General features: G+C 39.7%; 1 protein-coding gene across 1 annotated transcript; it reads left to right on the top strand.

Moving 5' to 3' along the window:
* Window positions 1–27,351, top strand: MED17 (mediator complex subunit 17). Its single transcript, XM_040256490.1, has 12 exons — window positions 1–429; window positions 3,893–4,059; window positions 4,771–4,990; window positions 6,776–6,912; window positions 7,003–7,087; window positions 8,223–8,375; window positions 9,928–10,058; window positions 11,143–11,327; window positions 22,143–22,280; window positions 23,512–23,629; window positions 25,280–25,439; window positions 26,785–27,351. The coding sequence occupies exons 1-12, from the start codon at window positions 180–182 to the stop codon at window positions 26,994–26,996; spliced, it is 1,956 nt and encodes a 651-aa protein (XP_040112424.1). The 5' UTR covers window positions 1–179; the 3' UTR covers window positions 26,997–27,351.
* The last annotated feature ends 162 nt before the right edge of the window (window positions 27,352–27,513 follow it).

Below are 27,513 nucleotides of genomic sequence, written 5' to 3'. Positions count from 1 at the left end.
GGGCCGGGGCCTGCGGTGCATTGTGGGAAAGCGTCCAGTGTGGCCTTTGTTTCCGGACCTGGAGCTGCGCTCAGTCTCCTCGGGCGCCTCCGCTGCGCCGTGGTCCTGGGTACCCTGAAGCACTCCCACTCCCTCCCTCGGCTGTAGCCCGGTGCGGGCGCCGAGCCGACGCCGCCAGCATGTCTGGGGTGCGCGCTGTGCGGATCAGCATCGAGTCGGCCTGCGAGAAGCAGGTCCAGGAGGTGGGCCTGGACGGCACCGAGACGTACCTGCAGCCTCTGTCCATGTCTCAGAACCTGGCGCGTCTGGCCCAGCGGATCGACTTCAGCCAGGGCTCCGGCTCGGAGGAGGAGGAGGCGGCGGGCGCCGAGGGCGACGCACAGGATTGGGCGGGCGCGGGGTCCAGTGCTGACCAGGACGACGAGGAAGGTGAGGCCGCGGGCGCACCCGGTGAGGCGCCGTGGACATGGCCGCGTGGGGCGGCGGCGTCCGGACACTTTCGGGCGCTGCTCGCCTCTCAGTCCTTGTTTCTGCGCGGGTTTCCTTGAGAGACAGAGTGTGAGACCCTGTCGCTAGGGGAGTGTTTGGGTTTTCAGTTCAGTTCAGTTGTTCAGTCGTGTCTGACTCTTTGCCGACCCCATGAATCGCAGCACGCCAGGCCTCCCTGTCCATCACCAACTCCCGGAGTCCACCCAAACCCATGTCCATCGAGTCCGTGATGCCATCCAACCATCTCATCCCCTCTTGTCCCTTTCTCCTCCTGCCCTCAATCTTCTCCTTCAAATGAGTCAGCTCTTCGCATGAGGTGGCCAAAGTATTGGAGTTTCAGCTTCATCATCAGTCCTTCCAGTGAACACCCAGAACTGATCTCCTTTAGAGTGGACTGGCTGCATCTCCTTGCAGTCAAGGGACTCTCAAGAGTCTTCTCCAACACCACAGTTCAAAAGCATCAGTTCTTCGGTACTCAGCTTTCTTAATAGTCCAACTCTCACATTCATATATGACCACTGGAAAAACCATAGCCTTGACTAGACGGACCTTTGTTGGCCAAGTAATGTCTCTGCTTTTTAATATGCTGTCTAAGTTGGTCATAACTTTCCTTCCAAGGAGTAAGCGTCTTTTAATTTCATGGCTGCAATCACCATCTGCTGTGATTTCGGAGCCCAGAAAAATTAAGTCAGCCATTGTTTCCACTGTTTCCCCATCTATTTGCCATGAAGTGATGGGACCAGATGCCATGATCTTAGTTTTCTGAATGTTGAGCTTTAAGCCAGCTTTTTCACTCCTCTTTCACTTTCATCAATAGGCGCTTTAGTTCTTCTTCACTTTCTGCCATAAGGGTGGTGTCATCTGCATATCTGAGGTTATTGATACTTCTCCCGGCAATCTTGATTCCAGCTTCTGCTTCCTCCAGCCCAGCGTTTCTCATGATGTATTCTGCATATAAGTTAATAAGCAGGGTGACAGTATACAGCCTTGACATACTCCTTTTCCTATTTGGAACCAGTCTGTTGTTCTATGCCCAGTTCTAACTGTTGCTTCCTGACCTGCATGCAGGTAGCATCCCTAATGTGGCACCCTGGTTAGGAGCCCTCGAGTTCACGTCTCGGTTCTGCCCTGTATTAGCTATGTGACTTTGAACTAATCACTTTGTTTCCATGTGCAAGATGCATGATGTTACTAACTCCTACTGAGAGGAGGTTATATTGACAGGAGTATGTGATAAGTTCTAGGAGTCAGGCAGAGGCCAAATCAGGTAGATCCAGTCAGCCAGGGTAAGCGTTTGGCTTTTATTAGAAGGACGGCTGAAAGCTTTTGAAAGATTTCAAGTAGACGGATGATTTTGTTTACCGAAGATTACGCTGGATGCTATATATATAGTAAATGGATTATAGGGAAAATAAAACTAGTTAGTTATAGAAAAAGTATGAGTGGTTTTGGATTCTTATTGTCAAAAATAAAATCTTAGCAGTTCTTGATTTAGTTACGTGAACAGACACTGTGTAAATTGGAATTTAAAGATAGCATTTCAAGCCAGCTGTGCTAGGACAATTAGAGATCCATTTGGTAAATACTACCTCAGACCTCACACAGAAATATTTCCACAAGGATTGAAATGAAGATGAAGAGAATAAGGTAAATTATTGGAAAGAAGTTATAATCATGTAACTTTGGCACTAGGAAAGACCTTCTTTTTCTCTCCCCTGCCCCCACTAATGTTTATTTACTTTTTTAGCTGGGCTGGATCTTAGTTGTATGTGGGATTTAGTTCCCTGACTAGGGATCAAACCCAAGCCCCCTGCATGCATTGGAAATACAGAGTCTTAGCTATTGGCCCACCAGGGAAATCCCAGGAGAGACCTTCTTAAGCAAGATAGGAAACATAGACCTTATGAAAGAAAAGATAGGTGTATTAATTGCATAAAATTTAAAAATAGTAATGGAAAAAGATGCCACAGACAAAGTAAAAAGATAAATGACAGGCTGAGGAAAGTTTATACAACACATATAACACACAAACGGTTAATATCCCTGATATTCAGAGTCCCTTCAAACTGAAAAGACAGTTCATTGAAAAAATAGGCCAAAACTGGCATTGTTGGAACCAGTCTATGTGCCCATCACACAGAAATGGTTAAAATTATTGCCCATTGTTCAATTATTATTATTATTATTGGCCACATCGCACAGCTTGCAGGGATCTTAGTTTCCCTGCTGCTGCTGCTAAGCCGCTTCAATTGTGTCCGACTCTGTGCGACCCCATAGACGGCAGCCCACCAGGCTCCCCCGTCGCTGGGATTCTCCAGGCAAGAACACTGGAGTGGGTTGCCATTTCCTTCTCCAATGCATGAAAGTGAAAAGTGAAAGGGAAGTTGCTCAGTCTTGTCCGACTCTTAGCGACCCCATGGACTGCAGCCCACCAGGCTCCTCCGTCCATAGGATTTTCCAGGCAAGAGTCCTGGAGTGGGGTGCCATGGCCTTGTAGTTCCCCTACCAGGGATCAAAGCCGGGCCCCCTGCAGAGGAACAGCAGAGTCCTAACCACTGGACTGCCAGAGAATTCTTAAATTTACTGTATATCTATGCTTCAGACATGCCTGAGCGATTGAGAACACAGTGCATGCTCCAGAATATCTTACAGTGTTAAGAGAATGAAGTAGATCTTCTGATGTGAAGGTCTTCTGATCTTCTGATGTGAAGGTGTCTTTAGGACATACTGAGGGGCAGGGGAAGCAAGTAATGGGAAATTGGGAGTATATGTATATAAATACATTAAAAAAACATTTGGATGGGGATACCCCAACAGTTATTAGTGATTGCCTCTCAGGAGGAGAGAGAATTAGGGGTGGGGAATAAAGGAAAACTTTCAGTTTTTACTCTGTATTTCTGTTGTTTGAACTCTATGTTGAGGCTCTATACATGAAATTTAATTCCTAAAAGTGATTAAGAGATTGGAAGAGAATAGTGTTTACTATCAGAATGCTGCCATTATAGGTCATTTGTAGTTTTGTATTTTTCTATGTATTGAAAATTCTCAACAATTAATTCTTAAGGTTTTAAAAGCTGGAAGAAAAAAAAGGTTATTAAGAAGGCTTGCTTAGATTTTAAAAGATTTGAATGCCTGCTATCATGCTGTAATGTTAGATTTAACTTAGGAAATTAGAAACCGTATTTGTTTTGCCATTGTAGGAATGCCAACTTAAATGTTAACAAAGATTCTAGAAAGAGTGGAGTGAATGGGATAAAAGAGGGAACAATTTGAAATAGAATTCATTATTTCTTCTTTTAGTACTTTTTTCTTGTTTTTTTTTTTTTTTTTTTTTAGTACTTTTGAATCTCTGAGTTTTTTATAACTAATATCTGGGTATTTATTTTTTTCTTTCACTTTTTAGGATTGGTGAAATTTCAGCCCTCCCTTTGGCCTTGGGATTCAGTGAGGAACAATTTGAGAAGTGCTCTGACAGAGATGTGTGTTCTTTATGATGTTCTCAGTATTGTTAGGGATAAAAAATTTATGACTCTTGATCCTGTCTCTCAGGATGCACTTCCTCCAAAACAGGTATTTGTGGGCTTTGATTGAATAATGGTGCCATTTTATTAAGTCTCAATACCATCTTTTAGGCTGTGTGTCTATTGTTTCCTTTTTCTTAGGTGCAAAATTAAGTCCACATGAAGTTTTAAAGACTGTCTTAAGCTCTCCAAAAACTCAAAATTAGGTTCTGTAATGTGATCAGAAATTGTGACATTTTTATGAACCTTTATTATTTTGATTCTTATGCAGCCAGAAAACTTCTACTAAATTTGGCTTTTTGGAATTGATAGTGTGTGGATTGATAGTGACTGTGGATATTTATGTATGTATATATAATACATAGGTTTTGATTTCTCATCAGTTTTCCAATTAAAGACTTTTCTCTGAGGTATAAATGAGTGCTTTGAAAGGGTGTTCTTGTGGGTAATATGGAGAATGCTGTACATAAAGAGAGGAATGGCAGTGCAGAGAGGGGAACCTAACCTAGGCTGGGCCAGGTTTATGCAGTGTTAAGTTCTGATGGTGTAGTGTTTTAGTTTAGCATAAGTCTATTATCAAGTGACCAAAGAAATGGGTTAAGGTTATTATTCTTTTAAACATTATGAGCTTTTCTCCCTTCTCCTTGCTTTTCTTTTTAAATTTTCCCTTGAGTAGGTATTTTATTATTGAGAAAATGTATCATTTTAAAAAATCATTTAAAAATAATACAGCCCTACACTTCTGGATTGTTTCTGATAGAATCCTCAGACGTTGCAGTTAATATCTAAAAAGAAGTCACTTGCTGGAGCAGCACAGATCCTACTGAAGGGGGCAGAGAGACTGACAAAATCAGTCACTGAAAACCAAGAAAATAAGCTACAAAGAGACTTCAACTCTGAGCTTTTGAGATTGAGGCAACACTGGAAGCTTAGAAAAGTTGGAGATAAAATTCTTGGAGATCTGAGCTACAGAAGTGCAGGTATAGATAAGCCTGAAAAAACTCAAATTATTCTCATCATAGCCTTATATGTGTGTATAGGTTCAGTCGTGTCTGACGCTTTGCAACCCCAAGGACTATATAGCCCTCCAGGCTCCTCTGTCCATGAAATTTTCCAGGCAAGAATATTGGAATGGGTGGCCATTTCTTACTGCAGGGGACCTTCCTGACCCAGGGATCGAATCTGCGTTACCTGCGTCTCCTGCATCGGCAGGCAGGTTCTTTACCACTGGTGCCACCTGGGAAGTCAGCTATATAGAAGGATATATAGTTAATCTGAAAAAATTTTAGGTTCATTTAACAGAAAGTTCAGAGATAGAGTTTATGTGCCAACACACCCTGAACCGTAATTGACGTTTTAGTCAGAAATAGGAGGCGGGACTGGACTCCTCAGTTGGGGAGTTTGATCAGTCCCTTAAACACTGTGCATAAAAGAAAAAAAGAAACATTTCTATTTTTTCTTATTCTGTTTTTCTTCCTTAAGTCTGATAAGCGGTTTTTTACTCCTGGGTAAAGAGATATAATGGTGAAAACACTTCCCCTTTTTTTCCATTCAGCCAGGGCTGCAACCCTAACTTAAGGAATATATTTTGTTGGAGTATATAACAAAGTTGGATGTTTTGACTTCACACCTTCTGGTATAAATTCTTTGTTGCTGAGCTATAATATGTAATAGCAGGTTTCTCAAAGCAATTGTGGCAGTGTCTTTAAGCTGCCGGTGTATTCAGAGGAGCTATACAGTAAAAGTTTATAAGATTCACAGCTCAGTGGGGTAAAAGATCTTGAGTGTCAGGGATAAAAGAAGCAAAGAGCCCTGGCTGTAATCACTGAGATAACAGTAGTGGAGTGATATTTGAAAAGGATTCATTTTCCAGAGCAAGCCATGAGTATCTTCAAATTAAAGGAATATAATTTGAAGTGGTTAGCTCAAGGGCCTACATGCCTTAGTATTGGTGTGAATTGGAAAATTTTGAGTTCTAATGGTAAAGTTCCATCAAAAGATGAATTAAGATGACAAAGACATTTTTACATTTTAATAGATAGGTTATAGAAGCAGTACTTTTCTGGCTCTGGACACTGTAAGCTCTTCTCAACGAATAATTATGCATAAGAACTTTAGCTAAAACGGTTACTTCTGTTATAAGAGGATTTGATTAAATTCTGTTTTTAATTGCAAGAAAATCTGGAGCAGCAGTTACATTTATCTATGCCCTCCTCAGGTAATTCACCAGCCCAGGGCAGCTGTCTCAAAAGACATCACATAAAGTCTAGGAGTTGGTTGACAAAAAGTGGTGTATATGCTATCTTTTTGTCCTCTTGTTGAATTCAGAATCCTTCAATCGCAACCTTATTACAGAGGCTGAGCTCCAGAAGTGTTTAGTCTCCAAGGTTTAAATATGTGTAAGTAGATTATATTACTTATATTACTGTGAATATAGAGAGATATATATATATAGTCTAGAATTATATTCATTTTATCAAAATTCCATTGGAATAAAACAGTTTGGATAGCCTGTGGAGTCCTTATAATGATACCATTAGACTAAGACATGTTTTTTTTTAAGGTAAATAGCTGTTTTCTCCTGCTTCCTTTCTTCTTTTTGCTTACCATGCCTCTTCCTCCCCACCCCCCTGAAACACATATTTTTGGTGGGAACTTAATGTATACGTCACGATATGTAGGTGAGATATTATTATATACTCAGTAATTTCTGTTGAATAAACATGTTAACTGTTTTGATTTTCCTGTTTTTAATATCCCATTAGGGTCTTTGTTTCCCCATCATGGTACATTTGAAGTAATAAAGAATACAGATATTGATCTAGACAAGAAGATACCTGAAGATTACTGTCCCCTTGATGTCCAGATTCCTAGTGATTTAGAAGGGTCTGCGTATATCAGGGTATTTGTCTAAGTATTTTTCAAGTAATTTCTTATTAATAGCCCAGAAGCTACTTAGGTAACATATTTTTGTGTTATTATTTTCATGTAGGTTTCAATTCAAAAACAGGCTCCAGACATAGGTGACCTCGGCACAGTTAACCTCTTCAAACGACCTTTGCCTAAATCCAAACCAGGTATAGTTCTGTTCTCTAACTTCTGGTCTTGTCTGCCCTGACTAAAAGTAAATATAGTTAGGAAAAATAGGTACTTTAAATAAGAGCAATTGGAAACATGACTTTATAATTTGTTAATCAATTATGACCAACCTAGATAGCATATTCAAAAGCAGAGACATTACTTGGCCGACTAAGGTCCGTCTAGTCAAGGCTATGGTTTTTCCAGTAGTCATGTATGGATGTGAGAGTTGGACTGTGAAGAAAGCTGAGCGCCGAAGAATTGATGCTTTTGAACTGTGGTGTTAGAGAAGACTCTTGAGAGTCCCTTGGACTGCAAGGAGATCCAACCAGTCCATTCTGAAGGAGATCAGCCCTGGGATTTCTTTGGAAGGAAGGATGCTGAAGCTGAAACTCCAGTACTTTGGCCATCTCATGTGAAGAGTTAACTCATTGGAAAAGACTTTGATGCTGGGAGGGATTGGGGGCAGGAGAAGAAGGGGACGACAGAGGATGAGATGGCTGGATGGCATCACTGACTCAATGGACGTGAGTCTGAGTGAACTCCGGGAGTTGGTGATGGACAGGGAGGCCTGGTGCGCTGTGATTCATGGGGTCGCAAAGAGTCGGACACGACTGAGCGACTGAACTGAACTGAATCAGTTATTAGTGAATAGCTGTGCAGTCCTTTTGTTTTTTGGCCACACCATGCACCTTGTGGAATTTTAGTTCTTTGACCAGGAATTGAACACAGGCTCTCAGCAGTGAGGGTGCAGAATCCTCATGACAGGATCACGAAGGAATTCCTGTGCAGTCATTTTTGAAAGGTTGAACTTACTTACCAGTTTTCTCTGTGTAGAAGAAGTAAAAAATTCTATATTTTGGAAGGGGTATGCTTTAATACATAGTTTTCTGAACTTTTGTTGTATGTTGATCATCATTTAAGCTAGTTAATGCCTAAGATAGGTAATTAAGGGACTTCCTGGTGGTTTAGTGGTTGGGAACACAGTTTTGATCCCTGGTCAGGGAACTAGGATCCCACCTGCGGTAGGGTAGCTAGGCCCAAGAGCTGCAATGAAGACCTAGTGCAACACAGATCTTAGAAAAGTCGTAACAATTAGGTAATTAGTATATACGCATGTTGCCTGTCTTTCAGGTTCCCCACATTGGCAGACAAAATTAGAAGCAGCACAAAATGTTCTCTTATGTAAAGAAATTTTTGCACAGCTCTCCCGGGAAGCTGTTCAAATTAAATCACAGATCCCTCACATTGTGGTGAAAAATCAGATCATCTCTCAGCCCTTCCCAAGTAAGTGCAGCCTACCCTTTTGAGTGATAATTAAAACTTTGTGATTTGGGGGCCAGGACAAAGAGGGTAGCAGTTTGGGTGTGTTGAAGGAATGGTAACAGCAGAGTAGTGTGTAGCCTCTAATAATAGCTGTAACAGCCAGCGAAGTGTGCAGCCCAGTCTGCACTGCTGACTGTTCTGTGTCCTCAGTGGTGTCACTCCTGGCTTTAAACAATACCTGTTAAAGTTTGCCCTAGCAAACCTGTTATTAGGTAACGGTTGCTTTGAGGTGTCTATGCCAACACTATTTGTAGAAGATTTCCTAAGGTCCTCTTATTATCTAGATGAGATGTCAATTAGAAAATGCTTAATTTAAAAAAATTTTTAATTTTTTATTGAGGTATAGTTGATGTGTAAGTTTCAGGTATACAACAGTGATTTACAATCTTTAAAAGTTGTATTCCATTTATAGTTATAAAATAAAGATCCTTGTACCTTATTTTATACATAGTTTTTACTTTCTTTTAAAAGTTTTTAAAATAACATTTATTTCTTAAAAGTTAAGATATACATAATAGGAAACCAAAATAATACAAGAAACAAAAAACTCATTCATAATCACAAGTAGTTTTACCATTTGATGTGTCCTTCAAGGTATTTTGTGTATTCTTAATCCTCTGCCCCTATGTTGCCCCTCCCTGCTTCCCTCTCCCAACTAGTAACCAGTAGTTTGTTCTCTGTGTCTGTGTGTCTGTTTCTTTTTTGTTCTATTCACTAATTTGTTTTATTTTTTAGAATCCATTTGTAAGTGATACCATGCAGCATTTGTCTTTCTCTAATTTCATTTAGCATAATACTCTCTAAGTCTATCCATATTGTTGCATATGACAAAATGTCATTTTTTATGACTAAGTTCTCCATTGTATTTATATATACCACATCTTTTTTATCCACTCATCTGTTGCTTCAATACCTTGGCAATTGTGTATAATACTTCTGTGAACATTGGGGTCATGTATCTTTTTCAGTTGCTGTTTCTATTTAGAAAATGCTTAATTAAATACCCATAATATCCTAAATTTGTGGAAATTGGATTTAAAATATTTTTCAGAAGCAGTTAGATTTAACAAGAGATCAATTTTTAATTAGCTCCACTTGTTTTTTTACATAAATTCTGGGTATCTTAGGTTTTGTTAAGAGAATGGGTTTCTGGAGTGAAAAATTTCATCCTGATTCTCATGGGAACAGGGAAGGTCTTCTAGTCAGTAATACCAGTTATTAACTCTGTTTTATTTTTTAATTTAAAATCTAGAAGTAACAAATTACAGTTTCTGTTCACCTGTCTTTAGCCATAGCTGAAGGTCAGCAGCCACATTGTAAGTCAATAGAAATTGAATACATGGTAGTTTATCGTATTCATGGGTTTGGTGTAAAAATGTTAATCACAAAAGCCTCCTCTTTGAGTTCAGAATGTATTTTTTGAAAATGGGCTGTGGTAATACTTAATGAAAATAGTTTGTACTTTTCCATATTATAAGTTATTTATGTCTGTCCTACTTATTTTTATAAATAGGCTTGCAGTTATCTATTTCTTTGTGCCATTCTTCAAATGATAAGAAATCCCCAAAATCTGCTACCGAGAAGCAAAGTCCAGAGGACCATCTTTATGTTCTAGAGCATAATTTGCATCTACTGATTAGAGAGGTAATGAAGTAAATGTTTTCTTTGCAGTGTGGTAAGTGTACGTACAGCAGTGAAAGTACACAACCTTCTCACTGCTGAGTCCTCATTATTCATAAAGCAATGAATGACATTCACTAGTAGTGCTGTGAAAGATCTTGTTATGGGCTCAGGGAACACAGAGACTATGAATATAGTCTCTGTGGCCAAGCATAGCTTCTATTCTACTGCAAGTTTTATAGAGAGGTGTAAGAAGCGCATGCTAAAGGTTGATTCTGATTGGGTAATTGGAAAATGTCTTGCTAGTGCCTGTGAACAGGATTACTTGAATTATTTCAGGATACATTCTACTTACAGGTTATTTAGAACTGTCCTGAGAATCTTTTAATAGGAATATATATTCCAGCTGCCCATGTCTCACCCCCAGATCTGGTCTAGTTAGTTGTGATGGTGCAAGGATCAGTGTTTTTTATATTCCTAAGGGGTTCTGTTGTACCCAGGTCTTAGAACCTCTAATCCAGGATATAGTAGAATAACTGTCTACGGATTGCACGTGTTCTGTCAGTGGGACTCCCTGAAGAATATTTATTTTTGTTTTTTATAAAAGTTTTAACATAAAAACCAACGACAGCTGGAGAGAGACCCTTTTCTTTACCAACACATTTAGCCTAGTAGATGTTAGGAGAAGGCAATGGCACCCCACTCCAGTACTCTTGCCTGGAAAATCCCATGTATGGAGGAGCCTGGTAGGCTGCAGTCTATGGGGTCACTAAGAGTCAGAAACGACTGAACAACTTCACTTTCACTTTTCACTTTCATGCATTGGAGAAGGAAATGGCAACCCACTCCAGCGTTCTTGCCTGGAGAATCCCAGGGACGGGGGAGCCTGGTGGGCTGCCGTCTGTGGGGTCGCACAGAGTCAGACATGACTGAAGTGACTTGGCGGCAGTAGATGTTAACATGTTATCTGTGTGCCTAGACTACCTTTATATGTGCTTCCAATCCATTACTTTCATGTTTCCAAACTGTGAGCCATGATTTGATCGAAAATTGGTTGTGTAGTTAATATGTGGGTACTGGCTGTTGACAATGGCTGTTCTTGTTACAGTTTCATAAACAGACATTGAGCTCCATTATGATGCCACATCCAGCAAGCGCACCTTTCGGCCATAAGAGAATGAGACTTTCTGGTCCTCAAGCTTTTGATAAAAATGAAATTAATTCAATACAGTCAAGTGAAGGGCTTCTGGAAAAAATAATTAAACAAGCAAAGCATATATTTCTGAGGAGTAGGTAAGGACAAAGTTACTATCTTTCTTTGAAACTGCAGTCCTTTTTTCTTTATGTTGCCTCGTGTACACTGTTTTTGGCATACTTTAATCTTTTTCCCAGGGAGAGGGAGGTGACTGCAGTATACGAGTTTATGGTTGTAGATGGCCCTGTCAAGTTTGGGGAAGCCTTACATCTATTGCCCATGTCACTTTTTTGTTTCCAACACTTGGCATTAAAGTTTTGAAAGACAGCTGAGTAGGAAAGTGCCTTGGAACACCAAACTTTCTATGATAACCCATCCATGAGCTACTTTTCCTGAACTGGTTGAAACCTTTTTTGAAGCTTTCTGTATATTTTTCGGTTGTCCCGCATTTTAGGATTTTGGAAGGCACTCTCCTATATGTTGACTTATTTAATACTTAGCTGTGGGTCAGGTCGTGTTAGCACATTTTTTTACTGATGGTAAAACTGGGATTCAGAGAAGTTGTTCCACTTGCTCAAGGTTATACAACTAAAAGATTAGCAAAGTCAGTCTTCAGGCCTAACTTCAAAGCTCATTTTTGTTCTTTTTTAAAAAATTTATTTATTTTAGTTGGAGGCTAATTACTTTACAACATTGTAGTGGTTTTGCCATACATTGACATGAATCCGCCATGGGTGTACATGTGTCCCCCATCCTGAACCCCCCTCCCACCTCCCTCCCCATCCTAACCCTCAGGGTTGTCCCAGTGCACTGGCTTTGAGTGCCCTGTTTCATGCATGTCAGTTGGACTGGTGATCTATCGCACATACGGTAGTATACATTTCAGTGCTATTGTCTCAAATCATCCCACCCTCACCTTCTGCCACAGAGTCCAAAAGACTATTCTATACATCTGCGTCTCTTTTGCGTCTTGCATATAGCGTCGTCATTACCATCTTTCTAAATTACATATATATGTGTTAATGTACTGTTTTGGTCTTTTTCTTTCTGACTTACTTCACTCCGTATAGTAAGCTCCAGTTTCATCCACATCATTAGAACTGATTCAAATACATTCTTTTTAAGAGCTGACTAATATTCCATTCTGTATGTGTACCACAACTTTCTTAACCGTTCGTCTGCTGATGGACATCTAGGTTGCTTCCATGCCCTGGCTGCGATTATAAACAGTGCTGCGATGAACATTGAAGTACACGTGTCTCTTTCAATTCTGGTTTCCTTGGTGTGTATGCCCAGCAGTGGAATTGTTGGGTCATAAGGCAGTTCTATTTCCAGTTTTTTAAGGAATCTCCACACTGTTCTCCATAGTGGCTGTACTAGTTTGCATTCCCACCAGCAGTGTAAGAGGGTTCCCTTTTCTCCACACCCTCTCCAGCATTTATTGCTTGTAGACTTTTGGATAGCAGCCATTCTGACTGGCGTGAGATGGTACCTCATTGTGGTTTTGATTTGCATTTCTCTGATAATGAGTGATGTTGAATATCTTTTCATGTGTTTGTTAGCCATCTGTAGGTTGTCTTTGGAGAAATGTCTGTTTAGTTCTTTGGCCCAATTTTTGATTGGGTCATTCATTTTTCTAGTGTTGACCTGCATGAGCTGCTTGCATATTTTTGAGATTAATTCTCTGTCAGTTGCTTCGTTTGCTATTATTTTCTCCCATTCTGAAGGCTGTCTTTTCACCTTGCTTAGAGTTACCTTTGTTGTGCAAAAGCTTTTAAGTCTAATTAGGTCCCATTTCTTTATTTTTGCTTTTATTCCCATTACTCTGGGAGGTGGGTCATAGAGGATCCTGCTGTGATTTATGTCAGAGAGTGTTTTGCCTATGTTCTTCTCCTCTAGTTTTATAGTTTACATTTAGATCTTTAATCCATTTTGAGTTTATTTTTGTGTATGGTGTTAGAAAGTGTTCTAGTTTCATTCTTTTACAAGTGGTTGACCAGTTTTCCCAGCACCACTTGTTAAAGAGATTGTCTTTTCTCCATTTTATATTCTTGCCTTCTTTGTCAAAGATAAGGTGCCCATAGGTGAGTGGATTTATCTATGGGCTTTCTATTTTGTTCCATTGATCTATATTTCTGTCTTTGTGCCAGTACCATACTATCTTGATGACTGTGGCTTTGTAGTAGAGCCTGAAGTCAGGGAGGTTGATTCCTCCAGTTCCATTCTTCTTTCTCAAGATTGCTTTGATTGTTTGAAGTTTTTTGTATTTCCATACAAATGTTGAAATTATTTGTTCTAGTTTTGTGAAAAATACTGTTGGTAGCTTGATAGGGATTGCATTGAGTCTGTAGATTGCTTTGGGTAGTATACTCATTTATATTGATTCTTCCAATCCATGAACGTGGTATATTTCTCCATCTATTTGTGTCATCTTTGATTTTCTTTCATCAGTGTTTTATAGTTTTCGTTATATAGGTCTTTTGTTTCTTTAGGTAGATTTAGTCCTAAGTATTTTATTCTTTTTGTTGCAATGGTGAATGGAATTGTTTCCTTAATTTCTCTTTCTGTTTTCTCATTGTTAGTGTATAGTAATGTAGGGGATTTCTGTATATTAATTTTATATCCTGCTACTTGACTATATTGATTGATTAACTCTAGTAATTTTCTGGTAGTCTTTAGGGTTTTCTATGTAGAGAATCATGTCATCTGCAAACAGTGAGAGTTTTGCTTCTTATTTTCCAATCTGGATTCCTTTTCTTTCTTTTTTTTCTCTGATTGCTGTGGCTAAAACTTCCAAAACTATGTTGAGTAGTAGTGGTGAGAGTGGGCACCCTTGTCTTGTTCCTGACTTTAGGGAAAATGCTTTCAGTTTTTCACCATTGAGGATGATGTTTGCTGTGAGTTTATCATATATGGCTTTTATTATGTTGAAGTATGTCCTTTTATGCCTGCTTTTGGAGGGTTTTTATCATAAATGGATGTTGAATTTTGTCAAAGGCTTTCTCTGCACCTATTGAGATAATCATATAGTTTTTATCTTTCAATTTGTTAATGTGGTGTATCATGTTGATTGATTTGTGAATACTGAAGAATCTTTGCTTCCCTGGGATAAAGCCCACTTGATCATGATGTATGATCTTTTTAATATGTTGTTGGATTCTGTTTGCTAGATTTTTGTTAAGGATTTTTGCATCTATGTTCATCAGTGATATTGGCCTATAGTTTTCTGTTTTTGTGGCATCTTTGCCTGGCTTTGGTATTAGGGTGATGGTGGCCTCATAGAATGAGTTTGGCAGTTTACCTTCCTCTGCAATTTTCTGGAAGAGTTTGAGTAGGATAGGTGTTAGCTCTTCTCTAAATATTTGGTAGAATTCAGCTGTGAAGCCAGCTGGTCCTGGGCTTTTGTTTGTTGGAAGATTTTTGATTACAGTTTCTATTTCCATGCTTATGATAGATCTGTTAAGATTTTCTATTTCTTCCTGGTTCAGGTTTGGAAGGTTATACTTTTCTAAGAATTTGTCCATTTCTTCCAAGTTGTCCATTTTATTGTCATATAGTTGCTGATAGTAGTCTCTTATGATCCTTTGTATTTCTGTGTTGTCTGTTGTGATTTCTCCATTTTCATTTCAAATTTGGTTGATTTGATTCTTGTTGCTTTTTTGCTTGATGAGTCTGGCTAATAGTTTGTCTATTTTATCGTCTCAAAAAACTAGCTTTTAGTTTTGTTGATTTTTGCTATAGTCTCTTTTATTTCTTTCTGTTTTATTTCTGCCCTAATTTTTATGATTTCTTTCCTTCTACTAACCCTGGGGTTCTTCATTTCTTCTTTTTCAAGTTGCTTTAGGTGTAAAGTTAGGTTATTTATTTGATTTTTCTCTTGTTTCTTGAGGTAAGCTTGTGTTGCTATGAACCTCCGCAGAGCACTGCTTTTACTGAATCCCGTTAAGTTTTGGTTTGTCGTGTTTTCATTTGTTTGTATCTGTATTTTGATTTCTTCTGTGATTTGTTGTTTATTCAGCAGCGTGTTGTTCAGCCTCCGTATGTTGGGATTTTTAATAGTTTATCTTCTGTAATTGACATCTAATCTTACTGCATTGTCTAATCTTACCGCATTGTGGTCAGAAAATACGCTTGGAATGATTTCACTTGTTTTGAATTTACCAAGGCTAGATTTATGGCCCGGATGTGATCTAACCTGGAGAATGTTCCGTTTGCCCTTGAGAAAAAGGTGAAATTCATTGTTTTAAGGTGAAATGTCCTATAGATATCAATTATGTCTAACTGTATCCATTGTATCATTTAAAGTTTGTATTTCGTTGCTAATTTTCTGTTTGGTTGATCTATCCATAGATGTTAGTGGGGTATTAAAGTCTCCCACTATTATTGTGAATTTCTCCTTTCATACTTGTTAGCATTTGCCTTACCTATTCTGGTGTTCCTATGTTGGGTGCATATATATTTATAATTGTTTTATCTTCTTCTTGGATTGATCCCTTGATCACTATGTACTGTCCTTCTTTGTCTCTTTTCATGGCCTTTATTTCAAAGTCTATTTTATCTGATATGAGTATTGCTACTCCTGCTTTCTTTTGGTCTCCATTTGCGTGAAATATCTTTTTCCAGTCCTTCACTTTCAGTCTGTGTGTGTCCCTTGGTTTGAGGTGGGTCTCTTGTAGATAGCATATATGAGGGTCTTGTTTTTATATCCATTCAGCCAGTCTTTGTCATTTGGTTGGGACATTCAACCCATTTACATTTAAGGTAATTATTGAAAAGTATGATCCTGTTGTCATTTACTTTGTTGTTTTGGGTTTGAGTTTATACAGCTTTTCTGTGTGTATGAAAGGTTTCCTGTCTAGAGAAGATCCTTTAGCATTTGTTGAAGAGCTGGTTTGGTGGTGCTGGATTCTCTCAGCTTTTGCTTGTCTGTAAAGCTTTTGATTTCTCCTTCGTATTTGAATGAGATCCTTGCTGGGTACAGTAATCTGAGTTGTAGGATTTCTGTTTCATCACTTTGAGTATGTCCTGCTGTTCCCTTCTGGCCTGAAGAGTTTCTATTGAAAGATGGGTTGTTATCCTTATGGGGATCTCCTTGTGTATTATTTGTTGCTTTTATCTTCCTGCTTTTCATATTTGTTCTTTGTGTTTGATCTTCATTAGTATGATTAATATGTGTCTTGCAGTGTTTTGCCTTGGATTTATCCTGTTTGGGACTTTCTGGGTTTCTTGGACTTGGGTGGCTATTTCCTGCCCCATTTTAGGTAATTTTTCAACTATTATCTCCTTAAGTATTTTCTCATGGCCTTTCTTTTTGTCTTCTTGTTTTGGGACTCCTATGATTTGAATGTTGGGGCGTTTAACATTGTCCCAGAGGTCTCTGAGGTTGTCCTCATTTCTTTTCTCTTTTCCTCTCTGCTTCATTTATTTCCACCATTCTGTCTTCCATCTTACTTATACTGTCTTATGCCTCAGTTATCTACTGTTGGTTACCTCCAGAGTGCTTTTGATCTCAGTTATTGTGTTATTCGTTACTGACTGACTCTTTTTTATTTCTTCCAGGTCCTTGTTAAACATTGCCTGCATCTTCTCAGTCCTTGTCTCTAGTCTGTTTATCTGTAACTCCATTTTGTTTTCAAGATTCTGGATCATCTTTACCATCATTATTCTGACTTCTTTTTCAGGTAGACTCCCTATCTCCTCCTCTTTGGTTTGGTTTGGTGTGCATTTATCATGTTCCTTTACCTGCTGAATATTTCTCTGCCTTTTCATTTTGTTTAGATTGCTGTGTTTGGGGTACCCTTTCTGTAGGCTGGAAGTTTGTGGTTTCTTTTTATTGTGGAGGTTCCTCCTTGTGGGTGGGGTTGGACGAGTGGCTTGTCAAGGTTTCCTGGTTAGGGAAGCTTGTGTCTGTGTTCTGTTTGGTGGAGCTGGATCTCTTCTCTCTGAAGTGCAATGAAGTGTCCAGTAGTGAGTTTTGGGGCATCAGTGGGTTTGGCATGGCTTTGGGCAGTCTGTCTTTTAATGCTCAGGATTGTGTTCCTGCTTTGCTGGAGAATTAGTGTGGTGTGTCTTGCTCTGATATTTGTTGATTCTTGGGTGGAGCTTGGTTTCCATGTCAGTATGGATCAGGAGTTCTCAGGTTTTGGATTTAAGCCTCCTGCCTCTGGATTTCAGTCTTATTCTTACAGTAGCCTCAAGACTTATCCATCCATACAGTGCAGATGATAAAACATCTTGGTGAATGGTGAAAAAATTCACAGTGAGAGACACCCAGAGAGGTTCACAGAGTTACATGGAGAAGAGAAGAGGGAAGAAGGAGATAGAGGTGACCAGGAAGAGAAGAGGGGGAATCAAAAGGGGAGAGAGCAGTCTAGCCAGTAATCAATTCCCTATGTGCTCTCCACAGTCTGGAACACTCAGAGAGGCTCACGGAGTTACATGGAGAAAAGATAGGGGAGGGAGGAGATAGAGGTGACCAGGAGGAGAAAAGGGAGAGTCAAAAGGGAGAGAGTAATCAAGCCAGTAATCACATCCGTAAGTGAAAATGGATACTGGAGATTAGATTCTTAAAGGTAAAAAATTGATAACAAATACCAGAAAGCCAAGATTAAAAATCTAGAGTAGAGAATAGAGTCTCAAAAATACAATATTAAAAATACAAAACAAAATCAATCACAAAAATTATAAAAAATATTTGTATGAAATTTGCTTTAAAAATAGGGTCTTTTTTTTGCAAGGTAATAGTAGGTTATAAAAATGAAAGTTAAAGGAGCAATAAAGAACTTTAAAAAAATTGTAAAGGGATAATAGTAAAAATATATCTAGGAATTTCTCTGGAGCTGTTGCGGGCAGTGTGGGGTCAGTTCAGTTTCAGATAGTTCCTTGTTTCAGACTGTACTTCTCAAGGTCTATAGGCACCCTCCAATTCTTAGTTAACTATAGGGTTTTAATCTGTTGCACCTGTCACTTCCAGAGCAGTTCCCTCTTATTTGTTTCATTTGGCTTCCCCTGTTTGCAAGTCTCTTCAGTGTCTAATTTCTGCCCTGAAACAAGGGGGTGAAGATGGTCCATCATTTAGGCTAACTTGTTCAGTTGTGCTGTGGGGAGGGAGGAACACTGCAAACAAATATCACTGCCGTATGTGGGGAGTACTCACAGTGTGTGGACCACACTGAGTTTGCCCCCACTCATGGCGTTTGCTTTACGGGTCTACACTGCTCAGGCTCCAAGGTGCTCTGCAGGGCATTGTCCGAAACGGGCCCTGCATTTTGTGCGCTTTCCAGGTCTAAGCTGCTCAGGTTCTCAGGTACTTCACAAGGGCACAGACTTGGTTGGGCCTGTGTTTCGTGCCCTTCCCAGGTCGGAGCAGTTCTGGCAACCAGGTGCTTGGTGAGCACACTCCCCCTGGTGGACCGTGCATCTTAATCACCTCCCTGGTCCTGGACACTTGGTTTCCTGGGTGTGCTGTGTATATCCTCTGGTGAGCTAATCTCCGGCTGCAACCCTCCTGGCAGGTGTCAGCCATCCAGGACACCAGGAGGACATGGTTAGCAACTAGGAGCCTGCTCACAATTTGGTCAAGGATGCCAGGCCCTGGGGCTGAGATTGCCCCTTGGTCTGACTGTCGCTTACCTGCTTCTTTGCCTCTGGCGGAGGGCGGGGCTGGGCTGCAGCCGGCCAGCTCTCCTTTGGTGATCGCTCAGTCCTTTGTTCTGTGAGCGGGCCAGGCTGCACCTTAGGTTAGAGCCTGCGCCTCCCTGTCCAGCCCCTGCTCCTGGTGGCAGAGGCGAGCGTCTGGGAGGCTACTCCGCTGGGAGTTGGGGTTAAGTGTGTATTCTGTGGGTTTTTTTTTTTTTCCTCCCAGTTATGTTGCCCTCTGACATTCCAAAACTCCCCACAGACTCGCTGGTGAGAAGGTTTCCTGCTGTTTGGAAACTTTTCCTCCTTCACGACTCCCTCCCCAAGACAGGTCTCTGTCCCTAACTCTTTTGTCTCTTTGTCTTTTATATTTTGTCCTGCCTCCTTTTGAAGTGAATGGGCTGCCTTTCTGGGTGCCTGGTGTCTTCTGCCAGCGTTCAGAAATTGTTTTGTGGAAGTTGCTTAGCATTCAGATGATCTTTTGATGAATTTATGGGGGAGAAAGTGGTCTCCCCATCCTATTGCTCGACCATCTTGGGACCACCCTCTCATTTTCTTTCTTCTGTACATCATTTACTAAAGAATTTGGCATGATTGGACCTAAACAAAGTCTTTTCCAAATGCCACAGGGTACTCTTCTGTTTCATTATTGGCACTTAGTAAAGAGGTCTGTTTACTTCTTTCAGTGATTGTACCTTGATTGTACTCAACAGGTGAGGGCACACTGTTTTTGTGGATGACATTTTACTTTGAATTTTATTTTTCCTGTTAATATAGTCATAGCTTTATTTGTCATGGTTTTATATTAGTCTTTGGTCTCAGGATGGAAACTTTCAGTGAAATGAATTAGGAAGACATGTTGAGACAACAGCATGACACAGTGAAAGGAGTACAGAATTCAGGATGAAGGATACACTTCAGCCAGGGCTCAGCCACTTGCTGAGTAATTTGGGGCAAGTTAAGGCAGTGGCAACCCACTCCAGTACTCTTGCCTGGGAAATCCCATGGATGGAAGATCCTGGTATGCTACAGTCCATGGGGTCACGAAGAGTCAGACACGACTGAGCAACTTCACTTTCACTTTTCACTTTCATGCATTGGAGAAGGAAATGGCAACCCACTCCAGTATGCTTGCCTGGAGAATCCCAGGGACGGGAGCCTGGTGGGCTGCCATCTATGGGGTTGCACAGAGTTGGACACGACTGATGTGACTTAGCAGCAGCAGCACTTAATATCTAATCCTCTCTCAATTGGGGTTAAAGGACTCTGGTCAAATTGAATAGTGGATACACAGGTTCCTTATAAACAGTAGGGTTAGGGTTAGATGACTGTTACTTTCCATCTGTACATTTCAAGTATAGAAGCTGTTAATTAATTTGACTGTGTTGTTAATGTTGCAAATTTCGGATTATTCCCTGAAATAAATGAGGGGCATGGGAAAAGTTATCTTTAAAACCATTTTGTTTCAGAATTGGTCTGCCCTGGTGGCTCAGGCAGTAAAGAATCTGCTTGCCTGCAATGCAGGAGACCTGGGTTAGATTCCTGGTCAGGAAAATCCCCTGAAGAAGGGAATGGCTACCTACTCCAGTATTCTTGCCTGGAGAATTCCATGGACAGAGGAGCCTGGTGGGCTACAGTCCATGCAGCCATGGGGTCTCAGAGAGTCAGACACGAGTGAGCAGCTAATGAGTTTCAGAAAGGTAGTTGTAATCTTGGAAGCAGCAAAACTTTAAAAAATGTTCCCTTTTCTCCCCTTAGGTATAGAAATAATGTTCTAAATGTATCGACTCATCTGTGTAATTCCATACAGTTAACATTCATATATTTTTCCATACATCTGACCATTGAACAACACAGGAGTTAGGGGTACCGACCCTCTGTATTGAAAATCCAGTTTGGTATAAGTTATGCTCGGCCACCAAACAGGCAGTTCTTCCATTTCCCAGATTTTCCATTCCTGGATTCAAGCAACCATGAATTATGCAGTGTTACAGTAATTATTTTGTGAAAAAGATTCTCTTGTAAGTGTACAAGTGCAGTTCAGTCCCATTGTTCATGGGTCAACAGTATATGTGTCAGGGCATTTTTTTTTTTTTTTAAGTAAATATGGTATCATAAAATTTTATATCCTCCCTTCAAAGATATTTTAATAGCTATGTGATAGCCCATTGTGTGAATATTCCATGATTTCTTTTACCAATTCTCAATTGCTATATATCTTTTTCTAATTTGTTGATATATGTTAATACTGAGATGAAAACTCTCACAAATTTTTCTGCTGTAAAAATTCTTGGAGCACTGCCAGGGAAACAAATAACAGAAGAAGAAAGGAAAGTTAAAAATGGACTGAAAGAAATTAGTACTAGAGCAGAAGCAGGATACAAGAACATATAAAAATTGATATAAAAATCCCTTGTCCTCAGTAGCTATTCTCATTTCTTCCATTTCCTCATGCCTTTTCCTTCTCTAGCCGATAAAGTGCTAATATCAGATTTTAGACACTGAGGATCTCAATAGTTTGGTTGATTTACGTAATTTATGCTTTGTTTCTAGGCAGTGGCTATTCATTAGTGTGTATAAAATGTAAAGGAAAGATTATTGGCTCTGGAGTTAGCCTTCCAGGTTTTGTGCCCCAAACAGCTTCAAACTTTGGGCAAGTCACTAAACATTGCTAAACTGCTTTTGTTCCTTCTGAAAAATGGAGGTAATAATAGTAGTTGTTCGTAAGGTTAAAATAATTCATGAAAGCACTTATTACAGTATTTGGTACATAATAATCACTTGAAAAATCTTATTTCTCACTATACTTATCTTTCTTGGGATATAGGTTTTAATTGTGCAGTAAATCTCTCTAGCTTTTCTTGAAAACACTAATTCCATGACAGTAATAGTTCTCAAGTGTAGGTATGTCCCAAGTTATTTGTTACCAGGGATCAAATACTGATATTTATGAATAATTTATATTCTTTTTAGAGATTAGATTAGTACCCTATAAGTATGCCTTTCACTTGTGTTCTGGTAAGATCTTCTGAGTGGCAGAAAACAAATGGAATTAAAAGGAAATCAGTGTGGCCTGAGAATGTGTTGTGATGTGAAGTTGAGAACCAGTACATCAGAGCTACATCTGACTTTTCTTTTAAATCTTTGCTTTTCAAATAGTGGTATTTTCAGAAAGTCACCATCTGTTTTCAAATAGCCATAAAACTGATAAGCAGTTTATCACCTTATTATTTTATATGGTGACTATAAAAACTTGAACTTCTTTTCTTTAAAAGGACTGCTGCAACCATTGACAGCTTAGCAAGTCGCATTGAAGATCCTCAGATACAGGCTCATTGGTCAAATATTAATGATGTTTATGAATCTAGTGTGAAAGTCTTAATCACATCACAAGGCTATGAACAGATATGCAAGTAAGTATTGAAAAGAAGTTGTTAAATACATTAAGTTGCTTTTTATGTATTGATGTTTGCAGAATGATTACATCAAGTTTTTGGGTTTTATTTGATAGGGAAGCATAACATTCCAGTAAATTATTTGAGCTGTAGAGTGTTTTTAAAAGTAAGAGATAAGGACTTCTTTTTCTTCTTTAAGCCTTGTGAATTTTGTTTTTTTTCCCTTCAAAAGAAATGTATAAACTTTAATTAGTCAAAATTACAGTTTTATATAGTTACCAAAATGTTTTTTATTCTTAAATATTTGCTGTAAAAGCAAAGTTAGGAAGAAAGAGGCACTATCAGATGTGGAAAGCTATAATGCTGTTTTTTTCTGCATTTGTTCATCTGGATTATTTGAGGAGTTTTGTGTTTCTTGTACATATCATACGTTAAAAATTTGTGAACTGACTTGGAAGAGATTTGTGACCTGTATATATATATTCGTTGGCTATTTTATGAGTTTGTTTGACCTAAGCTGAGTTAGTAGAGCATACGTATTTCGACTTGTTGGCTGATTATTTCAGAAGAGAGTGAAAAGTTAACCGTTTTTCCTTTCTGTATGAGAATTTGACCTTTGGCTAACTCTCACTCTAGTTACCTAGTAACTTGATAAGGAAAGATGCCATGTGTGTTACTAGGCAACACTGCTTATGGCAAAAATGATCCCCAGTTGGTGAAATGGTTCTGGACTGGGAGAAATTACAAGCCCTTGCTGGGGGCGGCTTTGGACGTCCCAGGGTGGGGTGAGTGTTATCAGTGGGCCGAGTCTCCTGTGGGGACCCTGGAACCCCGGGCCTGTGAAGCTGTTGCAAGAGCGCATGGCTCCGGTGAGGACCCAGGTTTTTGGGTCCGGGCAGGCCTCACACGCTCTCAGTGCACATCGCTTCTTATTTAACACAGGTGTGTGGCTGCTGTGTTGATAGCCTCAAGAAGCTCCTCAAGAAGAGGAGCAGGGGCTGTTGGCAGGGTGACAAGCTGTGCTTCCTGCCCCACATCCTTCTGAGTAGACTGGTGGTCCGTGGCCTATGGTGTCAGTAGTTTAGTGGGAGTCTGATAGTTTTCACTGAACCTGAGGAAACTCTTCCCCCCATGGGTCTTGGTGTAGATTATCAAAACTGTTGTATTGTTTTTCTTTGCTCTAAAGGTTCTTGACATTTGTATAAGGTAATTTTGGACATTTCTGATTTAGTGTGTGTTGTCTATAAAGGTCCATTCAGCTGCAGTTGAATATTGGAGTTGAGCAGATCCGGGTCGTGCACAGAGATGGGAGGGTGATCACACTGTCTCATGAGGGCCAGGAGCTTCAGGACTTCCTTCTGTCCCAGGTAACACAGCTCCTGAGCCCCTTCCACTCTACCTGTTGAAAGGACAGTGCCGATAAGAAGTAACATTATTTTTAAAAGCCGTTTCTTCCTGCCAACTAATTTCTAGTGCAGAGCTTCCTGGGTAGCTCAGTTGTAAAGAACTTGTCTGCCAGTGCAGGAGACACAAAGAGATGCAGGTTTGATCCTGGATCAGGAAGATCTGCTGGAGCAGGGCATGGCAACTCTTCTTGCCTGGAGGGTCCCCATGGACAGAAGAGCTTAGAGCACAACAGTCCAGGGGGTCACAGAGAGTCTGAAACAACTGAGCGACTAAACAACGATTTCTAGTGCACATTTTACCACCTTTTGGCTAATTGAAAATGTTGATAAACTGTCCTAGGTTTGTTTCAGCTATTAGTTTGTATTTAAGATGCGTGACCAGTTCTGAGACTACCAAACTTTTAAAATTTCTCCTGTTAGCTGAGATTTACAACACCTCCAGGACCACGTGAAAGTGAAGTATTAATCCAAGAAAACCAGAGAAAGGACGATCAAATACAAAACTATAGTATCCATTCTCCATTTTGATGAATGGAACACTTTATGCATAAGCCCTAGGACAGCATTCCTCATAGTAAGGGACAGTATGGAAAGCATTGAGTTCTAGTACCAGCTATACCACAGACTTGCTTTGTGACACTGGGCAAGTTTTTTGACCTTTTTTTCTTTCATCTATAAAGTAAGAACAATATTTTTCCTACCTTCTTCATGGAGTTGTGATGATCCATTGAAATACTGACTTATGGGATAAAGGGTCGGTTTTTGAAATGCTAATATATCTTTCACATGAAACACGTATTTATATTTCACAGAAATTTTTACAAAAATACTGACCCTCTTCATCCTAGAAGCAGTAATCTGTTATACTGATTTGCCTTTATGGTGCCTTTATTTAAAGGGCATTTGTGACGTATGGCAGCTCTTGGTTGACTGTACCTAAAATAGCTTTGGTTGGCTTAAGAACACGTGCAGAAGTGTAATAAAAGCCTTTTAAAGAACTTCCAGAATTGCTAAGAAGTCTAGAGAATAAGGCTTGCGAATGGCTCAGGATCAAAGGAAGCCAGGTGTGAGAGCCACGGGCAGGCGGGGCCCCCGCTGCTGCATCCCAGCACCACCACCCTCCTTGCCGGTGGCAGGCACACTCTTTATTGCCCTGTGCATCAGTCAGGTCTCTCAGGGTGATTTCAGGGTTGTCTCTTTACTAAGGATCGATACAAAAGCTGTTAGTGTGACAGCCTCCCAGAACAAACTAGGTTGGAGAGTGGATTTGACAGGGCCAGTGGAAGATACTCAGCTACACTGCTGTTTGAATGTTCCTCCAAACTCAGTGATCCAGGTGGGAGGCTCCAGCTGGCCAAGTTCAGCTTGTGGGCTGTGTTCCCACTGCCAGTGTACAGGAAAGCAAGTATCAGGCTATTTTAGCTTCTGCAGTGGAAGGTGGGATCTTGTTCCCTTGCCCCGGACAGAAGAGAATTCCTGAAACATAAGATAGCGTTCCTTTGCCAGGCAGTGAAAACTCCAATGAAAGTTCACTTTACAGTCATGATGTCAAGTTACTGCCAAGTAAATACCTGTTCTGATTGTCAATGAAGTTTCCTTTTTCATTTACAGATGTCACAGCATCAGGTGCACGCAGTTCAGCAGCTAGCCAAGGTTATGGGCTGGCAGGTCCTGAGCTTCAGTAATCACGTGGGACTGGGGCCTGTAGAGAGCATTGGCAATGCCTCCGCCATAACCGTGGCCTCCCCGAATGGTGACTATGCTATCTCAGGTACTGTCTACTTCTCTGAATGTAAAGAGACCTTTGGGAGTTTGGCCTTTTTATTTAGCTTTAGTAGTTACCATACATAAGAGTAACTTACCTCTATAGTAGGTGAGTTCCTTTATTAATTATGTTGAGTGTTTATCTCATCATAGCTATTATTCAGAGCAACAGGTTATTTTAAAGTAGTTATAAAAGATGTTTTGCTTGGCAACACATTTTCCTAGGAGATTATCTGCAAAATGCCATCAGCATTATTACTCCTGCCTTAATTAGGACTCACTTTCACTGCTGTGGACCCAGGTTCAGTCCCTGGTCATCTAAGATCCCACATGCTGCATGATGGGGTCAAAAAAATTTTTTTTAATTTATAAATATACTGCTGCAAATGTGCAAGAAGAATAGTCTCTGATCCTAAAGATGGTCAAGGGATAGAACAGAGAGGTGTTTTGTGAAGCATCTACCATGAATGGGGCACTTTGATAGGCATGTATACATTTTGTCTTGTTGAAAATTATATATCGTTTCAGTGTGATCTTTAATACTTGCTCTAAATATTTGAAAGAGTAGGTAGTTAGACATTCTTCCCTACAGGATCACAGCTTGTTAATCTGTAGGCTTGATCATTGCAAGACCATTATTGATAAGAATTTCTAAATACCCTTTCTTCTTGCCTGAGTTATAAAACCTCATTAAAACCTGAAGTTCATATTCAGAATAATCTTTCATCCATCCTTTCCAGTTCTGATTCTGAACATTTGACTTTCATCACATTGTGGGTGTATATTAACTAAGTTGTTAAATGATTAGGTTATCAAGTATTTTAGGAAAAAAAATGATGTTCTGAAAATATATAGAACATGTGATTTTCCTAAACCAACACTCATCTTTGCCACATTTTTATATTACAAACATTAATTCATAAATATTTTTACCAGCCTAGTATCTCTAAAGGGCTTTCCAGGTGGCACAGTGGTAAAGACTCCGCCTGCCCGTGCAGGAGATGTGGGAGACTTGGGTTTGATCCCTGGGTCCGGAAGATCCCCTGGAGGAGGAGATGGCAGCCCACTCCAGTGTTCTTGTCTGGAAACTATACATGGATAGAGGAGCCTGGCTGGCTACCGTCCATGGGGTTGCAAAGAGTCAGACACTAGTGAGCACACACACAAATACACACAATATCTATAAATTAGTAAATTTTATTTTAGCATATTGAACCTGAAAAGTACTTTTAAATAAGCACTTTCAAGTTGGTAGACAAGGCTTTTTATGCTCATGGAAAGTGAAGTTGTGTGATCTTTGTTGTTTCTAGCTTGAAAAATGAATATATTGACATTTTGGTTTCGCTCCACAGTTCGTAATGGCCCTGAAAGTGGCAGCAAGATTATGGTTCAGTTTCCCCGTAACCAATGTAAAGACCTTCCAAAAAGTGATGTTTTACAAGATAGCAAGTGGAATCATCTTCGTGGGCCATTCAAAGAAGTTCAGTGGAATAAAATGGAAGGCCGAAACTTTGTTTATAAAATGGAGCTGCTTATGTCTGCACTTAGTCCTTGTCTACTGTGATTTTTTTTCTGGACCGGTTTCCAGATTTTTTTTTCCCCAGAGAAGTTTCCAGAAACTTTAAGGAATGTTTGCAGATCAACAGTAAGCACAAAGAAGAGGAATCTTCTAAAGAAATATTGTTTTTAAAAAATAATAATTAGCAAATGTTTACTTGGCATTTTGAAACCTTTCACTTTATAAGTGACAAGTGCTTTAAAATGCAAAAGTTTATCTACAGTTATAGGGTATACAAACATGGAGAGATGTACTTTTTTTATGCAGTTGACTTGAAATATTACTAACATGGATTGACATTAGCTTTTTAAAATATCCCTTTGATGTTGACATCAAATAAAGATTATGGTTAAAAATTCCAGACACTCTGAACTCTTAACCTAAATGAATTATGTCATATCATTCCACTGTTTGTTTTTGCTTAAGAATATTTAAACACTCTTAAGACCCAGCTTTCATACAGGAATTCCCTCACAATGAGAGAAGCAGATCCTTTCTCCTAAGTGCAACAAACTACTTTCCA

The sequence above is a fragment of the Oryx dammah genome, unplaced genomic scaffold (genome assembly GCF_014754425.2).
Source record: "Oryx dammah isolate SB20612 unplaced genomic scaffold, SCBI_Odam_1.1 HiC_scaffold_15, whole genome shotgun sequence".
Lineage (NCBI taxonomy): Eukaryota > Metazoa > Chordata > Mammalia > Artiodactyla > Bovidae > Oryx > Oryx dammah.
This window is presented reverse-complemented; position numbering and strand designations above follow the sequence as displayed.